This window comes from Endocarpon pusillum, assembly GCF_000464535.1.
Source record: "Endocarpon pusillum Z07020 unplaced genomic scaffold scaffold4400, whole genome shotgun sequence".
Classification (NCBI taxonomy): domain Eukaryota; kingdom Fungi; phylum Ascomycota; class Eurotiomycetes; order Verrucariales; family Verrucariaceae; genus Endocarpon; species Endocarpon pusillum.
In genome coordinates, this window is record NW_006916432.1 from 1 (window position 1) to 17,505 (window position 17,505).

Genomic DNA, 17,505 nt, shown 5'->3' on the forward strand with positions numbered 1-17,505 from the left:
ATCTTTACAGAGGGCTCTCTAGAAGTTATACACACATAAAAAACATGTCTTAAGCTTAAGGCAGCATTATACAAAGTTGTATAGCTACTGCTTACCAACAGGCTTCGCGTGACGCATCTTGCGAAGAAGGTTAGCCATATCTCGTACGTTGTTGATCCGGGGTAAGAATCCTCGCGAATCCAGGTCAAGGATATATTGTACAAGTGTCTCTTCTTTAGTCAGGGTCAAAATGTGTTAAGCATTACGCTCTTTAGCCTTTGAGGTGCAACCCTTTATATGATTGCGGAGGGTAGTTTAAGGGACGTCATACATCTTTATAGCACGTCAGATCAACATTTCTTGGTTAGTATAGATATACTAAGACTAAGTTTCTTCTTGCCTTTAAAACTATCTACTTTAACATAATAATAGTTAAAAACATTAAAGCTAGCTTCTGAGGTACTAATCTTGTGCTGTATGACCCTCAGACTGTCTTATCTAAGCTTAACATTAAGTTACAGACGCTAATACTGACTAGACCTCCCCCCTCTTAGGCCGACCTATAGGTCCCTCAGATATCACACAATTCTAATAACGCTGTTTCACAATTAGAGCACGTACGAAATCAGATTGCTAGATATCAAGGAAGCTCTCTGACTAGTGTTTTTTTAGCTGTGAAGCAATTAGCGAAGGGTACAGAGCTGATTGCTCATTAAATGACTCTTTTGCATAAGGAGGTCTATATACTTCACAAGGCTAATAAGGCCCTTACAAAGCGTCAGAGGGCTAAAAAGACACGCGTACGAGCTGGAGGTGCACTTACTGTAGAGGATGCACATAGTTTAATTAAGCAGAAAGAGATTGTACGATCGCAGTTGAGTAGAAGGTCGGTGGAAGAGGGTGTCACGCAGACTAGGTCATTGGGTTTACGGCATTGTGGGAGATGTGGCAAGACTAACCATAATGTACGAACCTGTCAGGAGGTTGAAGAGACATCTGAGGAAGATAGCGATGTAGAAGATAATTGATTTTCTTGTGTTGTAGTTGCGTACAATAGTTAGAAGGTTGTGAAGTAGAAGAAAAGTAGGCGGGTTGCTTATATGGGCGGGCTGCTTATGAACCACGTTAATAGTACTATAAACAATCTATATATATAACACAGGCTCGCCGAATGCCCTAGGGCAGAGGTTAGAACCCTCGACTACCCAGGCTAAGGAGATCACTTAACAAAAGGATCCTACTTACTAAATAGAGTAATCTTAAGTAGAAGAAGAGGTAGGCAGCTACTTTACAAAGAAGAAGAGGCTGGCCACAAGCAACAATCTAGTCTACTCCTTAGGAGCAGGATACTCGTATGCTGTACGCAGGGCTAACAAAGGCAGAGTTAATAGCACTATTCTTAATGCAGTCAGAGATTATAAGCCTGAACGCATAGTTAGCAGCTATCTAAGTACCAGATACTAACCCTGCCTGCGCCTGCGGCTAGCATATGTAAACAGTTCGCCATATCCTGCTACACTGCCTAAGATACAACAGAGTAAGCATGCTAGCTGCCTGCGGAACAGAGCACATGAGCGAGATCCTCTCCCAACCCGCAAGCGCAAAGCATGCGGCTCGCTGGTTTATCTGTACAGGGATCCTGGAGCAATTTCGCACTGCAAAGGAGATAGCGGAGGAGGAGTTAGGAGGGTACAGAGTCTTTGAAGCAGCAGAGGAGTGGTAGTGGTAGAGGTTGAGACCCTCAGAGATATTCAGAGTATGGTTGAAAGGACGACTATACAGGAGGGGGCAACAGGTTCGCAGGCGAAACGCAGGTAGGGCGGAGATGCCCTGCAGGGTAATCTCTAACCCTCTGCGAAAGCTACGCTTGCCTAGTCTAATAAGACTAGGGTTTTCCTTATTAGGCTTTTCCCTTGCTAGGCAGCTGTCTGCATAGCCGTATAAATAGGGACTGAACAGACGTTAAATAAAATAATATATTTAATAATTAGCTAAGTTAGCTAGTTATTATTCTGATTTTAGTAGTATTTAATGTCTTTACTATCTAATTAAATGCTAATTAGAAGTATAGCACTAATATAGCCTCTAATATCTATAGCTATTACATCTCTTTATACTTGCTGATTCTGCTTAAATTTGTTTGATTATTCGTTAGAAGCGTATTTGTTTGTATGCTCTGTAATCTGCGTAAATAGTTCTTTTAGAATAAATCAATAGAATAGATCAATTAGCGTATATTTATAAGGGGGTAATAGAACTTGACCTGGCGCAGATAGTTTCAGAACGTTCAGCTTTTGAGAGTAAAGGCGAGGAGGGCTAATGACTTCGCGAAGGATTTGTAGCTTTTCTGAATTATTTTGAGTCGATTCAACTTGGTATTGCCACTCCTCCTTCTTTTCTCTATTCTGTGAGTTTATATCAATTCTTTTAGAGCTGCTTTGGCTGCTTGATAGCTGTCGTGATTTTTCGTTCGATTTTGAGGAGCTCAAAATCGAGGAATCTGCATCTGTAGACTGTGCCGCAGCTGCGGTAGACTCTGAGGAAAGTACTTCGAATGGCTGATTTTGAGCTTGATTTTCGAGGGCTTTTCGACTTAGAATTCGAGCTCTCTTTGGCCGAGGAAGGTCTTTAGCTAATGGAGCAGCTTCTATAGTTTCTAGAGGCCCTGATATCTCTTCTTGGTGGTGCTTTTGCGTCATTGAGTTCTTGATATGTACTCTATTCCTACTGCGCCACCACAGCTATGGTGTTGTACCGCAGAAATTAAGGTTTAAGGTTACGAGCACTAACCACCGCTAGTGCCAAATTGGGACCAATCAGAAAATTACTGCATTTTACCGCGGTTTGGTGGATAACCAGGCCCCCTTCAGACGAGAGGTCTAAGCTGGGGCTTTAGGGTAGCCCAGAGGCCCAGTTTCGTGCTTCAGAGCCAAATTTTAGGACCTTGAGATCTTTCAACTGGTCCCTTATAGACGACTACATAAAGTCGCCTTATCCCTCAAGGAGAGATATCCGCGCGCAAGGCATGAGTATCCGCTGAGAGCAGGGGACCGAAAATGGGACCAGGCAGAGAGGCGGCCAGCCTGAACAGCTAGAGTGGGACTAAGCTGAGGCTAATTCTAGTCACATATTCAATATGTGAGTCTTATCCTCCCGCCCAAAGTCGCTGCAGAGAATTCTGCACGGGTGACACTGCCTGTATCAACAAGTCCAGCAGCGCTAGGCTCTCAGAGGCTATTAGAATGCCATGCATATCTATCGGACGTCGAATCTAAAGAGACTAAGCACAGCTCTGCCGCACCAAAGGGCGAGGCTTTCAAAGAGAGTAAATGGTTCCCGCGTGGATGGACACTTCAGGAACGCCTGGCTCCCTTAAAATTAGGTTTCTATGATAGTGCGCCGAATCATATCGGCACACGAGGAGCACTATCACATGAGATTTCAGCAGCTACAGGTATTGATGTCGTTTATTTACTGGTCTCTGAAACAACTGGAGAACACTTCACTCAAGCAAGCGTTACGAGGAGGATGAGCTGGGTCTCCCGGAGGGCGACCAGTCAACTCGAGGACATGGCATACTGTATGCCAGGATATTTGATGTCAATATGCCATTGATATACGGGGAAGGAAAGAAGGCGTTTATGAGACTGCAACTTGAGATCATCAGGAAGAACGACGACGAGTCAATCTTCGCCTGGACCTGTGAAGAATCCCGCCGGTGATGGTTAGCTTTGTGGCCTACAGATTTTGCAAACTCGAGACGCGAAATGAGGAAGTTTAACCTATTCCATAACCAATAAAGGTCTGGAGCTCCGTACACTAGTTAATTTTTGGGCCTCTAATGATGACCACAAGGGTACGATGCTAGACGTCGGACTGAATTGTTGCCGCGGGGAGTACAAAACGGCTCATTCGACCACGATCTTTTTGCAGAAAGAAACATAGGAACCACTGGGAAAGGATCAAACAAGACAAGCTCAGGGTCGGCAGTACCAACACAGCTCTGTGAGGAGAACTTGTAGCATGTCATAGGGTGCTGCTCCTAAGGTTGTGACCTTATATAAAACAAGTGGGAATGTGAAAACAATATGATCTACTATATCTAGGTTTAAACCATATTTAGGTGCTGGACTAGATATCAAAATATTTGACAGTCCTTATATGTCGACAAAGTCGAGTGACTCTACCTTGTTGACTGTAATCTGATAGGATATTATTTGTACGTCAGTCATAACTTTGATAAAAAGACTTAAAAGAAGGATTTTATGAGAAATGTGATACATAATTACTACGAATATATCTTTTTGTACGGGACTCGAGTGATCCAGTTCAGCCTACGTACACAGAAAAAACCCAGTTTTACGTACAGAGAACCCCGAAAAGGGAGGCACCACACTCGACGCCCTCACACGATCATGTCCGGCCTCAGACATCCGTCGTATTAACAAGGATGGTATTTTTATTTTATGAGGGAGGAGATGGGGGGGGTCGAAGAAGAACCGCTGTGTTGGGACCCCTGAGTTGCAGCCGCTTGCCCCCAAGGATTTATAGCCACCCATAAAAGAAAAGGTGGGAAAACGTCAGAGAGTCCGCGACAAACGCTATTTTTTCGGCTCTCAATACATAGATAGGGGATAGGATTCTGCTCTTAAGCATATGGAATCGTACAAATCTTTCTCTGTTCAAGATCTCGCCGACATCATAGTTTTTCTTGTGTGAGAGGGGGGAAAGAGGCATACTCCATTCTGCATAGGGGGCTTATTGGTTGTTATTTAGATGATGATTGTCTGGTCAAAACATATCGCCAGCGATTACTGGGGACAGGCGCAAATCCGACCTTACTAATCATGCACCGGGGCTCCCGACCATCATGTCGGTGGTACTCTTCGAACAGATTTTTGATACTGCCGTGGTCGCTGTTGGTGTCGTTATTGTGGTTACAGCTGCTGCCGCCGCCGTCACCGTACTCTCCTCCCAAATTGGCAGTCCCCACCACCACGCCGGGATCATTATTCTCGAATCTGGCAGCGACAAGGCCGGCCACGCTCAATTGTGATTTTACGCTCCGTGCGTCACCAGCAAGACATGCGAGCATAGTTAGCCCGATGCCGAGAATTACGTAGACACCCGTCAAGGCGATCAGGGTCCACAATGCCGCTTTGGGCACGCAGGTGACGACTGATGTTGTGCCTGTCCTTTCTGCCAGGCTGGGTACTTCTTCGAATGCCGCGATGGAAAATGCTAGTGATGTCTCGCTGTACCATCGTCCAAAGGTATTTGCGGTTTCCATTTCTGAATAGGCTGCAGCCATGGAGTATAAGAATCTCATTTGTAGTGAGGGCTGGACTACTTGCTGGGCGATCATCATCGGCCCATTGATGCTCTGTGACACGTCTAGGATACTCGGACTGATGGTTTCAATCGTTATGGTCTGGTTCACAGATCGATATATCACGTCGTAGATGGTGCTATTGCAAGCAACAATAAAAGGAACATTGCCAATGGTCGAAACTAAGGCTTCATCAGCTGTGGCCGTCTTGTTGTAGTTTGGTGGTGATCCGGCGAATACGGCCGCGACGCCAAAGAGATGTGGATTTGTCAAATTGTATCTTGACACAGTTTCGTGACCTTTCTGCTGGAAGAGCTTCTGATAGAATTTCTCCCGATCAAGGTCACCATTGAACTCTTTACCATTTGATACGTCCATGAGGGTCATGTTAGAGCAGTCAAATAGTTGTTTTTGACTATAAGCTTCCACACTCCTCGGCATGCATTCACGGGTAATTGGTACGCAGTTTGTTGCACTGCCAACGGTTTTGGCCCGCCAATCTGTGTTTATAGGTGGCTTAGACGGGACGAGAATCGCAATCTGTTGTCCCTCGTATGTCTCCACGGTAATGTTGTTGGACAGGGTGGCGCCTAGGACAAGCTGGTAGCTCTCCGTTACATTTTTGGGATAATAAGCCGAGCCAGAGTGGTCAAGATTACATGGGGTCCTTTCACTAGGAGATGTGTAGGGATTCGCAGCCAGAAACTGATTATCAACGCTGGCATTCTCGTAGTATTGCTGACATGTTGAGGACAAATTTCGTCCGAAGTTGAAACTTGGCGACGAAGAAGGGCCAATGCTTGTGCATATGATGGGCTGTATACTCCTGTGGAGCCATGCATCGACCACTTGACATAGGAAGCTGTGATGTAAAAGCAAATTCAGTCAAACCATGGTCGGGCATAAACGTGGGAAGCCGCTTCAGATTTTCGTACCTCAAGCACATCACAAACGATAATGTAACTAGTGCCAACTTGACCACGTAAGTCATTGGTACTCGCCTTGAGCGCCACTGAAACAGATATTTGCAAACATCCCAGAGGGACCACGCATTTCCTGTCAACAAACTGATGAGTAGGCCCGTTTGAAATGGTGAGGGTAACCTTGTCGGATTTGGCTCCGTCGATGACTGCATCAGGTCGTAGGCAATATTAAACGATATGAGTGTCATGACTGGAGCTGACAAATAAGATGCTACCTTGCCGATCACTGATGCCAGGAACGGGATCGCACCAGCTCTATATTTGACAATGTACGATGGTTCTGTGCAGTGCCCACGAATATAGCCCGTGGTTTCGAATAAGTCGTTGCCGGTGAGGGAGATATTTATTTGATGCTTGAAGACAATCACCAACATAACAAGAGCAATTGTAGCCATAGGTAGCGTAATGAAAGAACAGGAGAAGATGATGCCCCAAGCTCTCCTCTTGAAGTGACGGTTTCTGAGCTGAGGGGTTTTGGTTTGGCTCACAGGGTGGGAATGTGAGAGCATCCCGTGAGTGTTTCCGCCTTGGACGTTTTCTGCGCAGCAATTAATTTGATATATAGAGTGATTCGCTTTGCATCCACATTACCACTTGAGATGACCGTGGTGGCCTCACTTAGCGAATGCTGAAGGGAATCCACACTATCAGACAACCAAGTATATGTCGAGATTGGGATACTTCCATCACTGTGAGCATATTGTTGGTTTTGCAAAAAGGTTACTGGGTTGGTCGTGCTGGTAGCAAGTGGTTTTCGCCGGATTCGTGGTGTTCTTAAGATTGGCATCATCTCCCGCAGATCGATATCGTGGTCTAAATCAGGCGATGATGCGGAAATAGGCGAGTTGAATTCCAGGCTTAGGAAGTTCGATGTGGTAGATGAAGCTCCGGCTGTAAATAATTCTACCGCGAGCCAACTTTAAAAATGGTCTTTGCTCCAAGGGAGACATAGCTAGATACGCTGAAAGATGAGGTGCACTGGGACAGTATATATCATATATCCATAGAACCATTTTGAGAGTGGCAGGGCAAGACCCATATCTGCAAATCCAAGGGCTAATTCGAGGGTCAGAGTGCCAAGTCTGGGGCCTTCGGGCCAAATCTGGGGCCGGAGGGCCAAATCCAAGACGAACCCAGGGTCGAGTCAGAATAGATTAAAACACTTGGAAGATCATCATTCTGCGAAGATAGCTACAGCCTTTGACCGTGGGCGGAGTTGAAATTTGATTTGGCCGTTTGGCTTCAACGTACGACGCCAGACCCCGGATGACTAACCGGAACAAGATAGGTCGAATAGGGGTTCCGATGCAATGCTTATTGATCTGCAGACAGCTTGGGAATTTATGAGCATAATGGTAAGTCTGAAGGAAGCACCGATCACATGGCACATTGTTCGCCTACCTGTCATCAAGGCTGGAAAGAGTCGTTGGGACCTCAGCTCTACGGCACGAGCAATGGTTGGTCATATTGTCGATGTCACGCTGGCTCGGATGCCCAAAAAGCTGATTCCAGAACTGGTATCAGATGGAAACAAGTTAGACGCTGTGGAAAGATAACAGCGATAATATATGTATGGCAGGTAGATAATCCATCCAAGATCTTCTGAACATATTAGATAAAAAAGAAAGCAGCGAATCTCCTGCAGTCGAGCACAATGTCGTTGCTCAACTGCTTGATCATCTGGAAGTTGGCCCATCAGGGGTGTTGTTCCTTCTGACAACTGCTGCTGGCTGAATACACGTGTTGTAAAGTACCGTAACTTATAGTAGATGGTGTGCAGTGGGACGTCTTGGCGGACGCCAAAGAAATAAGATTTGGGAACACCAAGTGACGAGGGAGATTCAAAACATAAGAATGGACTGTAACAGCGCTGCAAGTACCTTTGACCTGGCATCGAATTCGATGAATCGAGTTGGATGGACGATATATACGGTTCAAAAATCTCGGGCCCCCTTTACAAAATATCTCCTCTGAAGAACCAGATCCGCTGGTTTATGGCCGACTTCATGACTCCATAAATTACTGTGGACATTCCTTAGCGGCGGGGGCAAGCGTCTGGCAAGCTTGCATGAGGATCATGACCGTATCAAAGGGTTGGCTACTTTTGTTCCCCTTGGTGTAGAGAGGATGGAGAGTGTTCTGGGTACCATGACTCGCTTCGGTTCTTGCAGCAGAATCGGGCGGTTGCTTGAACTGGGGGTCGGGAAAGCAGCTGACGGAGCGAAGGGTTGTAAGCTGACAGAGCGAAGGGTTGTAAGCTGACGGAGCGAAGGGTTGTAAGCTGAGGGAGGGGAGAGCATGTACATTATATGGGAAAAGAGGAAGGTTGTAGATATTGGTGTATCTACATATGAATTTCTAGTAGAAAGTGTCTAATCCTAACTGTTCCTTCAATTGAAAACTGGCCCGATGTTCTTGAGGATTCTCTGAAGCTTATAATCAAATACTGAGACCTGTTCGATGAAAGCCTATCTCCCAATCCTCCTTCTCCTCCTTCTCCTCCTTCTCCTCCTCCTCCTTCTCCTTCTTCTGCATCCCTAGTACCTTTCTCGAACGTTACCATATCCGGATCGATTACACCTGCGCTCCCTTGACAATACACATGAGAAGCTTGGCTGTGTCATTGTACGCCACCCAAAGGGGGACATAAGAAATAGTAGACCAATCCAACAAAGCTATGTAGCTAGTTTTGAGCTCGGCTGGACACTGTCCACGAGTGATAAATGCAGGGACAAAGCTCTATCCCGAATTGAGTGCCAGAAACCTTCATGGTAGTCGAAGAAATTCTATAGTGGACCCACGGAAGCGAAACGAAATGAACTAGTCCTGATATATAATAGTGGATGAAATTTATGCTTTGTGACACATGGATTAAGGGCAAGAAAGTTTAATAAGCCGTGAATTTAACGGCGTATCCGGACAAGCAACAAGCAAAGTCCAAGACACCATGAAATATAACTCCTTCCTGCGACAGATTATGCCATTTGGAAAGTAGGAGTACCGATTAATCAAACGTGCAGGTGCAATAGAGTATGGCACGAGTCGCAAAATAGTAAGAACCGAGTCGGATGAACAGGAGAACTGGCGATATGAAAAGCATCGCCTATGATTGGACCTCTTTCGGTTTGAAAAAAGGGTGCTATAGATCCAGCCTAGCGTGGTGATGATCCTGACCGTATAGCAGACGGAATTTCTGTCACATAGGCTTGCGAGACGGTGCAATAATACCCTAATCGGATCATACAACATAACCTCCTCCTGCTAGGGAACGTAGGACAGATCTGAGGTAGGACGTCGGTAATGGCTGGACGGAGCGTGTAGAGAGGGTCCGTCACCACCTTAAGGTCCCAGAGAATGGGGACTAATATCGAAGAGTTCTGTTATAACTGGCGTCGTGTTGATTTGTAGGAAAGCGCTGAGAACAGAGAATTGGGCATCAGAATCGTGTTCTTTCGGACGACTCATCACGATATGCTTGGTACTGCTCAGTGGGCACGGCATGAAGAGCCTCAGCCGGTCCAGTTGCAAAGAGTAGGGTGTAGTATTTCAATGCACAGCATCCACAAAATGTGCAGTATACTGCAGCAGCTGATTCGGTCGCATTCTATTGCAGATCTCGGAAAGGTCAGGTTCCGTTCGTTGTATAGGTAGGATGGGCTCCGGGTCAGTAACAAGGTTCCTATATTGTATCTTCACTTTCTGGGTCGTTCGACCTCATAACATCAATCTGAATGACAGATTCACCACAATAGAGATTACAGAAGAGGCGGTTACCTTTCATGAAAAATTCACCGTGTCGTGTTGTGTTGAGCAATGGACCTTCATCAAATGCTAGATCAGCTGCTATATGATGGGCAATGCAGTCTGATGGTACAGTTCTGACAGCTTAATATTGAGCTGCAAATATTCTGTATCGACCCTCGAGAGCTGCGTACGTGTATATCCGTTGTAAGTACTGTGCTGTGCACTGTGGTTTGAAATGTCCTCCGTACCTCCGGGCAGTACGGCACATGGGTCGGGACATTCATACCCGAAAATCATCAGCAATCATAAACATGGGCTTACTGGCCGCTGACTTCCTCTAGGCGCACAGCCGACCAGCATGAGCTCGGACTCTGACGATGCTCTCGAAGCGTCATTTATCTTCAAAGAGCCAGAGGATTTCTATCCACCCGAAACGCCTCCCTCGTTTGCTCAGCATACCCTCCTCTCCGGTCAAACAATCACCTTGCGCCTCGTAGGACACAATCCGCTCTGGGTACGAAAGACCAGACCTACGACCTCTACCATCCCCCGCCAGGCTGACCGCCACGTCAGGGCCACCTCCTATGGAATGCCTCCCGCATCACAGCCGATTACCTCGAGGAGCACGCCGACACACTTGTCAAAGACAAATCGGTGCTGGAATTCGGAGCAGGCGCCGGACTACCGAGTCTCGTCTGCGCCATCAACGGCGCGAAGCAGGTCGTAGTGACAGACTACCCGGATGAAGACCTGATCGAGAACCTAAGGCACAACATCGAACACTGCACAGCTACCCTAGACAACATCGTCGCAGAGGGATATCTATGGGGCAACCCGCCCTCAAACCTCACAAGCCACCTACCCAGCTCTGCAGGGGAACGAAGCTTCGACCTCCTCATCCTCGCCGACCTCCTCTTCAACCACTCCGAGCACCGCAAGCTGGTCCTCAGCATGCAAAAGACCCTCACGAGAACCGCAGATGCCAAAGCCTTGGTCTTCTTCTCCCCGCATCGGCCCTGGCTGTTTGACAAGGACATGGCCTTCTTCGACCTGGCAAGAGAGATGGGCTTCGTAGTCGAGAAGGTGCTGGAGAGGAAGATGGACAAGGCGATGATGGTTGAGGACAGATCCGTCAGGAGATCGGTACATGATGTCGGGAATGAGGAGGTCAAGAAAGTGGTTTTTGGTTATCAGCTGGGTTGGGAGGGTTTACAATGATCGCAAAAGTTATTTGCAAACTTTCTCTTCCTGGTCGCGCTGTATATGGTATGAGAGAAAAGCATCCAGGAGATAGATGGCTTGAGGCAAACGGCCTATGCTTCCAACCTCTCTCTCTCTCTGTATATTTGTGGTACTGTATACAAAGGTCAAGTACGCCACCAGCCAGCTATACACAAACACCCTCTCAGTAACGGCAACCTTCCCACCACCTTGAATTAGAGCTCAACAATGCTTGCCATTTCTCCGTGGATCATTTTGTTTCTTATCTAAGATAATGACTAAGGCCAATTTCCATCCCTTGTCGCAGATATCATGTTAAGCTTTGTCAAGCATTCTCCAAGCATTCATTGCATGCATGCCTGCAGGGGGTGCACCACATCCTGCTCCACTCATTGTCCCGGAAGCGGTCGCGTAGTTCATACTATGTATCACTCAACGCACATTATAGGAAAGTATCATAACGAAAGAATGATGTTCAACGGTTAATGATCAAACTTTTGTGAAAATTATGGATGTGTATTATTGGGCCAGTGTGATAGCCCTCTCAACCCCTAGAAAGAATCAGACCAGACGCCTCGACGCTGCATTTTCGCAAGTGGGTATAGCGTATAAATTCCCGGAAGCGCTTATCTCGCCTGAGCATGAGGAGCAAAGCAAGAACAAACCTGAACACCATGCTGATAGAATGCATATCGGGGCAGTCGCCCCTCTGAGCTCTTCGCCTGAGCAGACCGCCAATTGATTCGATGACACGCCGGAAGCCATGCTTGCAAACACAATATAAATGCGTGAAAGTGGCTCAGGTGAATATGACAACTCCAAGGCGATGATTACCCCATGAGAGATGCACCACCCTCATCATCACAAATGACCCTCATGGCCTTGAGGTCCTGTTGCCACTTCCTCGCAACCATGTACAGCATTTCCTTCTCCTCCTGTCTCCTCTCCTCGATATACCTCTCCTGCGCCCCCAAGCTCTCTTTCCATTCCCAGTCCGGCCGCTTGGTCTTCTGTCGATCTTCTCTCACTAGTGGCCAGGATCCCACTGCATCGGCAATAATATCTGTATCTGAACGGGCACGCACAGCTTCGAATTGACAGCATGGGCAGTCATGGTTTTGGTGTGGCAGGAAAGCGGGAAGGGAGTCGTATTGTGGAGGTGGGGCATGGTCGTGACTGCAGGCGAAGGAGAAGGTCTTCTGGTACTGACTGCTGCCGTATGACTGCATGCATGGCCGCATCACGTAGTCACCAGCTCGCGGTGACTTTGTCACGACTTTGGGTAGCGTCGGTGTAAGAGCAGCAAGGTGACCTGTAATGTCGTCACCGGAGTCCGAACTGCTGCATGATGAGCGAGAGCTGGAGCCAGAAGAGGCACTGGATTCGTTGCGCTTCTTTTGGCAGTTGTAGCAGCATCGAGGTTGTTGTGGTAGGGATTTGCCTGTGGATTTAAGAAGCGGGCAGGGTCCACAAGGACAGAAGTCAAGAGACATCAAAAGGCCATGCGAGCAGGAGAAACGGAGGACATGTGCTTTGCACATTGCGAAACTCGATTGAGTGGAGAGTATTTTTTTTGTGTGAGCTTGGTGACCCTAGGAACTATCTCTGGTACACTGTGGGATCAATAGTAGGTTGATATACTGGTTGACTAGGCGAAGCTGCGTATAGGTGCGGAGGCGAGGTCGAAGCGGCACTGTAAAGCGTTTGTACTGGTGATTGTATTTGGCATGCCAGGCTAGATGGAAGGTTGTGGACTGCTGACGACAATGATGACTGGTCAGCTGTTGGACTGTGCTGCACTCCGCAGTTTGGTGTAATGCACCTAAGCGCAAGAAAGGAGCATCGAAATCAGGTTGTACGACGATAACAGTTGTTTTGAAGGCGCGGTGTGATGGTGATTCGAAGGCGCAGCTAGACAGCTGAAACGGGGAAGCTTATTAGTTGAGATTGTGGTCACGATTCTTTATGCTTCATGCAGGCACAGAGCAGGCGCAGTCTAGGTGCGTGTTTAACTGAATGAACGGATGAGTGAATGGAAGGAATGATTCCGGGGTAGGTGAAAGAAAGTGGGAAAGACAATGAGTGGAGTCCGGTCGGGGAGAAAGAGCTGGAATGCTGGGTTTTGGTGAGGGAATAAAGAAAGGATGTACAGAACAAGGCTCAAATGAAAGGGCCGACGAAGCAAGGGATGAACTGGGGGACACAGTGTGTTTGGCGAAATTGATTACGAGCCAGACTAGTTTCATAATTTATCGTTCTTGCTGTGACGGAGTATTGTATTCATGATGTGTGTGTGGTTGGTTTCTTCTCAAGTATCATGATTCGAATCCTTCTGCAGCGTTTCTAGCTGGTTGCTAGGTGAGTCTCATTGCACTTACGGCACCAGCATGAGGCCTTGCCCCTCGCTAGCTGCCAACCTCCAAAATTCAGCCTCTCCTACTCGTACTCTGTGTGCATAAGACCTAAGAGCTAAAGTGGGAGCGATGTCGGCGTAGCGGGTTCTGGCCTGAAATTGGGCACCCGATTTCAGCCCCGGCGGCAGACTTGAGGCAGTCCACTGCAGAATGCGGGGCACGCATCGACCATCATCCATCAACCATCAAAGTCTGGTCAAATATTCAGCAACCCCCACGATTCAAGTTGACTGCCCAAAAATGCCGCGAATGCCGCGGTGAATAACCGAGCGATTCCCCGCGGTAGCTTAGATCCGATGTCACTACAACCGAAGTCCGCGGGTCAGAAGACTACTACGTACATCTACGTAGTACATCGTAGACCTGGAACTGAAGGGATAAGGCTCTGAAACGCTTGGAAGGGGCCTTTTGAAATGCTTGTGTTGCAATCTGCACGGATATGACGCGGAACCAAGAGTGTTGCTGCAGGCCAAGGTTCTTCATCGCTTCCAGAAAAACGACAGACAGATGACTACTGGCCGGCAGATGATGGATAGGAAGAAGAGATGTCCGGGCGACGTCATTTGGAGATTAGTGCACAAGCACGCTTTAACTTCGCTTGCGTAGCGGACTGAGACTGACCACGTACCTTCATGCCCCTGGTACGTTAGATTAACAGTAGGGCAAGTTGCGAATGGGATTGACAACTTAAAGGTGGTGCGACGCAAGGACAAAGCATATCGATCCCAACTCGTCCTTGGTGAAGACCAAGCTTCAAGAGATCGATGATCACATACCCCAAACTTATGAGGATGGCTTGACACGTGTGGTTGAGGAAGTAACAGTCCTTTCGGTTGGCTCGTGTCATGGACCTCTCAAGGAGGCTATTGAAATTACAACTCTCCGGGCAGCCAAACAAAAGACTCCCTCGACATTGAATCCAGGGTCAGGTGACGAATAATGAGCCTCCAGAGCCAGGACGCATCCTCAATGCCAAGTCCTGTGGTGAAAGAATCTGCTAGAGTCATGCATGACCTACGTAGTAGTATGCTAGAGGTTGAGGGGAACAGTACACCATGGAAGCCGGATACTACTGCACGTTTGGAGACCAACGCTTGTGCAGTTCATCTTTCAAAAGGACATCAGGATCGAGGGGCAGGACTTACCATCGACCCAATCGTTCGATGTCCCCACTGTTATGTCCCATGCTCCTGAGCTAGCGGATAGCCTGATGATAGACCACCTTCGATATGGGTAAACAAACCCCACACTATGTTTGAATGCACGTCTGACTCTGCACCTGGGCAAGAATACGAGAGAGGCCTTAAATTATGCTCGCACGAGTGGTCAACGGTGAACGACCTGTCTAACCAGCAATAGCCCGGCTATGAAGTATCCGGGTTGCATAATCGGCTGCAAAGTGACTTTAGGATTCGAGCCAGGTTCTACGTTCTCGTTGAGTTCAACTCCGCATACCTGATTTCCTGCATCGACAACTCATCCCAGCAATATCTCCGAATTGAATACTCAATAGTCCTTGGAAATTGTCGAGCGAGATCAGCTCACTTCCTCCTCTCGGATTGATCTCCCGTCTAGACTCGCAAGGGACTGGTAGGTCAATCATGGTCAGAAAACTAAGCAAAGATGGTCATCTCACGAGCTGATACTAGGATGGTCAAGTAAGTAATATAATCTGAATTTCGTGGAAAGGCAGCAGTGATTGGATCATTCTCCATTTCCTCTTCAAGGTCCGCCATTATGGGCATTTTGCCTCCCACCTCTCCTCAGATTATCCACTGTTGCTGCTGTCCACCCTCCCAGGAAATACGGTCCGCCTATGACGGGTCTCAAGGCAGTGGCGAGCTGAGTAACGCCAACGATGACGCCACGTGGAACATATCTGATGACGAGTCTGCCATAACGCGGGACTGGTCTTCGTCTCCCGTCGGAACGATGGCTTTGACAACTGTCTGGTTACCTTCCTTCATCAGTACCATTTGCGAGAAGATAGCGACTGGCACACTCACAGCACTTGCAAATGCCACCAGTCCGCAACGAGAATGTCAAAAATAAGCAGTGGCCCTATCACCCAAACAACAACCACATGAGAAGTAGCCTACCTAACATGTCTAATGCGTCTAATGGTGTTGGTCGAGTTCAAGACAGAGACATGCCAGGTTAATTTTGGAGCCAAAGCCCATTGACGTGATCAGCCGGCGACGCCACGGACTGCAATACCATCTGAGACATCGTATGCGGGGAAGCCGGGAAGGGCGCTTGTGATCGTACTTTGGGCAACCACATGTGCCACGAGCAGTAGAAGATATTTGCGTAAAGCGCCAGCAAACGGGGCTTTCGATTGCATGATCCATTTCCGATATGCCCAAAAGGGTAACAATGCCTAATAGGTCCATGCAGGATTACGTCCAGGCCTTGAGCCTTTCTAACCGTGTTAGGGAAATAGTACGGAGGACCCCGAAGTATGTTACTTGAAGCACCAGTGAATTCTGAGTGATTTTCAATAGGAAGCCTCCAATGGAAACTGAGAGCTGCCTGGGAAGTCGGCTTTTGTGATCAGATCTACCACACTTTGCTTTAGAGGAATCTCATGGGTTCTGGATGGTTTACTTCGTATGTCTTGTGGAGCATTGGATTAGAACCTTGAGCAGAGACGCTCCATTACGTCCATCGCTTGTGTGGCCCAGCGCATTACCCCTGTGCAGTAGTATCCTTCGTATGCTGCACACGGTTAAATTTTTTTTCCAGTGGCGATGGCCTGCGGGCCCGGCTCGGGTAGGCAGGATAACACTTGCAATACGACCTTCTTTCGTCGTCCAGGGTGTAAGCATAGCGCTGCTGTGACTATCTGCAGAACAATCACCCCTGTCAGCTAAGGCCTTGATGCGTATGAATTCCTCTGATGTCCACCGCCTGGGTCAAGCACCTCTGGCTCGAGTCCTTACAAAGCACTCCGCATGCGCAGTTTTGGTTTCTTCAACAGAACGGGCGAAGATGGAGTTGCCTGACAGGGACCGCTACTTAGTCGAGGAGAGATGAGTGTGCTGTTACGCATTCAGGAACTCAATCCCAGTGAGCTCAAACACTCTTCAAGCCGTTTGTTGAGCTTCCTCCGCGGGCACGTCGTCGGATACCGTTCCGTAGTTCCCGGCCAGAGTCCACTAGAAGCTGTGCAAACTGCTCCCTGTCTCCCAGTGATTTAGTACAAAGCCACATCTTTGCTGCCAGGATCAAGATTTTAGAGACGGACAACCTGAGGATTTCATTGTAATTACATCTTCTTGGATCTCATCAGCTTTCTGAGCATACATATCGATAATTAGCATAATTGGCATGGTCAGCACAGACAGGAGTGTACCATGGCGTAAGTAACCACAGATCACAGTTCAAGAGGCCCCACTAGTAGTAGCTTGTTACTATCAAGCAATTGGCCAAGCAATTGGGCCAAAGCAGGGGTGCTACGTCTGATACTTACTATGGTACTTCGTATCAGGCAGAAGTATTGTTAGCTCGAAGGTAGTAGCTTCGATGCGGGACAGGTACTGAACGTGGCCACTAATACTACAGAAGCTAAGCGATCAATTAAAGTAACTCATATTCCGTAGATGATCACAAAAGAGGCTTCTGAAAGAGAGTGTACCTATGTATTAGTACTAGTCGTTCTTAGCATCGTGCTAACATCACTAGTAGTACAGCACGGACCCGGAGGATGCCTAGACCTGGGGCTAGACAATCTGGGGAAAGCTTGGTATGTGTAGCTCGTGTATGGTGCGGCTTTGCCAACGCACGCATCCACCTAAGCGCCTCACAAACCTATTCCACAGCATCACGTCGCATG

At 47.6% G+C, this 17,505-nt stretch overlaps 3 protein-coding genes across 3 annotated transcripts; 1 reads left to right on the top strand and 2 right to left on the bottom strand.

The window, feature by feature from the left end:
- Window positions 1–4,747: 4,747 nt before the first annotated feature.
- EPUS_07337 (uncharacterized protein) lies at window positions 4,748–6,686 on the bottom strand (the record flags this gene model as incomplete). The annotated part of the gene is made up of 2 exons (XM_007805643.1): window positions 4,748–6,170; window positions 6,244–6,686. The coding sequence occupies 2 exons, from the start codon at window positions 6,684–6,686 to the stop codon at window positions 4,748–4,750; spliced, it is 1,866 nt and encodes a 621-aa protein (XP_007803834.1).
- Window positions 6,687–10,393: 3,707 nt separating this feature from the next.
- On the top strand, window positions 10,394–11,253 carry EPUS_07338 (uncharacterized protein; the record flags this gene model as incomplete). Its single annotated transcript, XM_007805644.1, has 2 exons — window positions 10,394–10,549; window positions 10,609–11,253. The coding sequence occupies 2 exons, from the start codon at window positions 10,394–10,396 to the stop codon at window positions 11,251–11,253; spliced, it is 801 nt and encodes a 266-aa protein (XP_007803835.1).
- Window positions 11,254–12,086: 833 nt separating this feature from the next.
- Window positions 12,087–12,797, bottom strand: EPUS_07339 (uncharacterized protein; the record flags this gene model as incomplete). Its single annotated transcript, XM_007805645.1, has 1 exon — window positions 12,087–12,797. One exon carries the CDS (start codon window positions 12,795–12,797, stop codon window positions 12,087–12,089), a length of 711 nt encoding a protein of 236 aa, XP_007803836.1.
- Window positions 12,798–17,505: the final 4,708 nt, after the last annotated feature.